Source organism: Olea europaea, chromosome 6 (genome assembly GCF_002742605.1).
Source record: "Olea europaea var. sylvestris chromosome 6, O_europaea_v1, whole genome shotgun sequence".
Classification (NCBI taxonomy): domain Eukaryota; kingdom Viridiplantae; phylum Streptophyta; class Magnoliopsida; order Lamiales; family Oleaceae; genus Olea; species Olea europaea.
Window position 1 is genome coordinate 14,067,267 of NC_036242.1, and position 4,553 is coordinate 14,071,819.

Consider the following 4,553-nt stretch of genomic DNA (forward strand, 5'->3'; position numbering starts at 1 on the left):
AATTGGAAAACAAACTGCAGAACGAAGGAGAGATAGAGAGGTATGAAATTTTGGGATGAATTCATGGTTATTTGGAGGGATTTTCATAAATCATAGTAAGCAGGAAAGACCGAAGGAGAGATAGAGAGGTAGAGACATGGAGAAGGTGGGAATTGTTGAAACTTGAAAGAAATAAATTAGGGTAGAAAAAAGCGGGATATGGAGGGAAAGATTTTGGGCTTTTCAATTTATTAGCCTTCTAAAAAAATGCTATTATTATATTTAGATAAAATTCAATTTTAATTTATAGCATTGTCAACAAGAATGCTATCTTTAAATGTTATAAAATGTATAAATTGTTGCAGTGCTAACGAGGATTGGGTTCTTGATACAGCTTGTACTTTTCATATGTGTCTCAATTGGGATTTGTTATCAACATATGAAAAAATTTCAAAAGGTGTTGTGATGATTGATAATAATACACATTGTCGAATAGTTAGTATTGATCGGGTCAGAATAAAGATATTTGATGGGATGGATAGAACACTTGATGCAGTAAGATACGTTCAAGATTTGAAGAGAAATCTTATATCCTTAAGTACTTTTGATTCAAAAAGGTACATATGCACTGTTGAATCCGCCTTGCCACTATTATCGATGGTGTCATTGTATTCAATTGCTAGTAATAAACCCATTTTTAGTCATAAGACTCCGCATAGTACAATTCTGTTGATTTAGTTGAGGGTTTGAATGCGATTAAGGGAGTTGATTTAAGTCAAAATCCTTCTTTTGATGTGTTTAGTTCTGATTCTATTATAGACTTGTTTCAGTTTTTTTTGGTGTTCATTAAATAATGGAATTTGTCTCTAGGTGGAGAATTTTTGAAATTTGTTCATTGAAGTGGAATTTGTGTCAAGGTGGAATTTGTTAGAATTAAAGTAAGACCTGAATTCTATTTGAAATCTACTTAGTAAATTCTAGTTGAAGTTTTATTTGGAAATCCAATTAGGAGTTGAAATTTGTATTAGATTTGAAAAGATCGAATTATGGACAGGGGAGAAAAATCGCTGCAATTTTGCTAGTTGACTGCTAGCTTGGCGCTCGAGGGACGTCCTCAAAATTTCAACTGAGATTTTGTGCCTTCTTGGCATTCGTTGATGCTCGATTGGCGGAGCTGCCAGTCACCTAGCACCCGAATGGCTTAGTTATTTGGCTTTGACCCGTTACCCATTTCGAGACGTTTTGAGTATTCATTTTCATCTATAACTCTATTATTAACGAAGTTGTTAATCAAAACTGTAGGATAATTGGAAAAAAAAATGCAATAAACACAAAAGTAAATAAGTGAAATTCATTCATCGAAATTTATTTTTTCAAACATCATAAGCTGTCTGCTAGGAGAAACATGAATAAAAAGGTTGACATTTTCTTGTTGCATTACATCCGGCCGGTGCTAGAGTCCTACTACTCTTTCCGGTCCATCCAACTTTAAACCTTTGGTGGCGCTCCTGGGACGCTGCATCATTTTAAGAAGTGAAGAGAATAAGTTATTACTTTGTCAACAATTAATAAAAAACTTCATTTATTTTACTGGAAAATTGGTGCCAGTCTCTCCAAATTTTAATAAAAAAAAAATCCAAACATTTTAAACAATACCATGCAACCAGCTCCAACCACAATAATTGACAAATTAAAAGGCAGTCGTCTTTTTCCATTTTAAAATTTAAAAAATATTCTATTTAAGAAGATTGAAAGCAAAAGTTAAGGACCCAATGATCCTTTCACCATTCCACTTTAATTGATTGGTAATTAGAAAGCAATCAACAACGGCTGACACAATGGGGTCCACGTGACTATATAATGTCAGCCCTGTTACTGAGCCACAGGCTCAAAAACACGGGCTGAGGTGATGCCACCTCAACCCCGATTTCACTTACTTTTTTTTTTTTTTCTTTTCAGATTTAAGGGTCGAGGTGTTGTCACCTCGACTTACTGTTTTTGAGCCTGGTTTTGCACCTGGCTGAGTAACATTTTTCATATAACGTTTGGATTTTTGATTAAAATAAAATCTGGAGAGAATGGTGTCCAGACGTGTGCTAAAACAACAAAGACGTTGGGTTGAGCTTACAGGCAGTTCACAAGGGGTAAAAAGCCAGTGAGGCCACATAGATTGGGAATTAGGCCAAATTTGGTAGGGAGAATGCCCGAAACGAATTGACTTAGTTTTAGACATTGACACAAACTGTCAACTCCCCCCAGACCGGTGAATTTACTTGCACCATCACAGCATTTCTTGCTGGGTAGGAGAGGAAGAAGGTTGGATAGAAAATCCGTGCAAGGAAGCAAATTCGGCACGGCAGTGGGGCAATCAACCTGTGCATCTGCTAATTGATGGTTTTGGGCTAGGATTAGAAGCCCCAAACAAAGAACTACCAACACGGAATGGTATAGTTTATTCATAGTCTTTATGTATTATAGAATGTTTTCTGTCTGCGCATGATAATGCAGATAAGTATGCTTCTTGATGGGGAGAGGGGAAAGGCTAATGTGTATATATAGAGAAAATGGACGAGAAATTTTAACAAGATTGTTGACATCTAATTAAATGTATCAGATTTTCAATTATATTTATGTGTCATCAATTCAGATTTCAATAATTTTTTAAGAGTTACCAACATGGATTACATAGATTTGAATAGAATACTTCATCGAATCATAAGACTTAACAGAGTTCAGTATTACTGATATTCATGGAATCTCGTTGATTTTATATGGATTTGAAACATTAGAACCAACTACTTTTATTTTTTATTTTTTTATTTTTATTTTTTTATGCATCCTAATATGTCTTTTTATTTGACATCAGACAAGTTATTCATTGTGCATATTGTCCCAATATATTAGAAAGTGAATATCCCTTTTCTTTTTTCTTTTTTTTTTCCTTTTTTTAAAGAAATTGGTATCCAAACTACACTTTTGAATAGAATTTGTATGATTAGGCGATGTGGTGAATGCATAGTTAAGGTGAAAACAAGTGTTTGTTTAGCAGATTAGGTTCTTGTTATGAAATGCTTGATATCATAAATTATGTTTTAGAAAAAAATATTTATTTTAGTGGAGTTTGTTGTAATCATGTGTTTTGAATTTGATTTCTCGTTGTGTACAAAATTGAATATGATTTTTCAAAAACAAAAAATAAAACAAGTTATGGACACAAAATCCACTAAAATCTAAATAATATATATATAGGAGTTGTGTTTGAATTTCTAAAGAGTTTGATATTCATATATATGAGCTCGAAATAATTAAAATATATTAAAAGTTCTTCTAATTAATGAAATTCTTAGAAATCCATGGATTATGGGAAACCTAGAATTCTAAGGATTATATTAAAATTTAGGTGTCTTTTAAAATTCAAGTTGAAGACCTAATGTTAACCTCGAAAATTGGATCTTCCACGTGTCCAACCGAGAGCTACTCCACGTATTCCTCCCTGCGCACAATCAACGCATGGTCAGACGCACACGGTCGGTACCAGCGGAGATGGTGGCGGCCGTATACACTCCGACGGTCAAGTCAAGTTCAGGTAGTCGGAACAGTACCCAGAGGTTGTGCAAAATAATAAAAAGGAGGAGAAAATATATACTTGCTATGGAGTGCTATGTAGTAAGAGTTTCATTACCTTTGCCTCTTACCAATCCTTCGGTATTTATAGGTGAGACGAATCGTTGGATGTGGGACACGTGTATACATCTGACGGTATGAGGCGTCTGCTCATAGGCGTCAATCAGCCGCGTTTGTAGAGTTGGCGGGTAACTGCTTCTCCCGAGTTGAGTTGACATAAAGTTGATACATCACACCAACTAACCTCATTGAGATGTCAAAGCAATTTAATCCTTAGGGGCAGAAAGGATCTTGGCAAATATCTCCTTCTAAAATTGGCGGCGTATCTTCTGACAAAGGTCCTTGGAGTGCACTTCGCCTCAACATCATGGGAGGACGCTTCGGTCAGTTAGGCAGAATTGTCTGTGGCTTCGCAGTGTGATAGCAGGTCGTTGACATTGGAGAGATCACTTCGGAACCACTTCGGGTGGATGTCTAACAGATCGGAGTGCCTTGTGGTGAATATTCTGAGATGGTCTAGTTAGGGGCGTAACACCTAACTTTAAATGAACGAACTAAAATGAGATTGGGACATTTACAGGGTGTCATCAAATCAGATTTTAGTAATTTTAAAAGAATGTATAAATTTAGATTGTTTCAAGTCATATTCTGATATATTTACATTAAAATCTAGGTGACAAAATTTCTAAATATTTCTAAAAATACTAAACTCTTAGAATTTTCAAAACTAACCCCTCAGATTTCAATGTATTTTAAGCTCACCAATATGAAGTCACACACGCGTGCACACACAAACACAAATAAAATAAAATAAAATAAAAAACTAAACTAAATTAAGTAAATAAAAATATAAGAATAAAAACTGTGATTCTTATTTTCAATTCTCATTTGAAATTTAAAGTGGAAGAGAAAAGGTAAAGAGGATTGAGTTTGGTTCCTACTGGAACTTT

At 34.7% G+C, this 4,553-nt stretch overlaps 1 protein-coding gene across 1 annotated transcript; it reads right to left on the reverse strand.

Moving 5' to 3' along the window:
• Positions 1-1,344: 1,344 nt before the first annotated feature.
• Positions 1,345-2,611, reverse strand: LOC111396507. The gene is made up of 2 exons (XM_023022926.1): positions 2,108-2,611; positions 1,345-1,495 (listed from the first exon to the last, which is right to left on the reverse strand). The coding sequence occupies exons 1-2, from the start codon at positions 2,437-2,439 to the stop codon at positions 1,468-1,470; spliced, it is 360 nt and encodes a 119-aa protein (XP_022878694.1). The 5' UTR covers positions 2,440-2,611; the 3' UTR covers positions 1,345-1,467.
• Between the last annotated feature and the right edge of the window lie 1,942 nt (positions 2,612-4,553).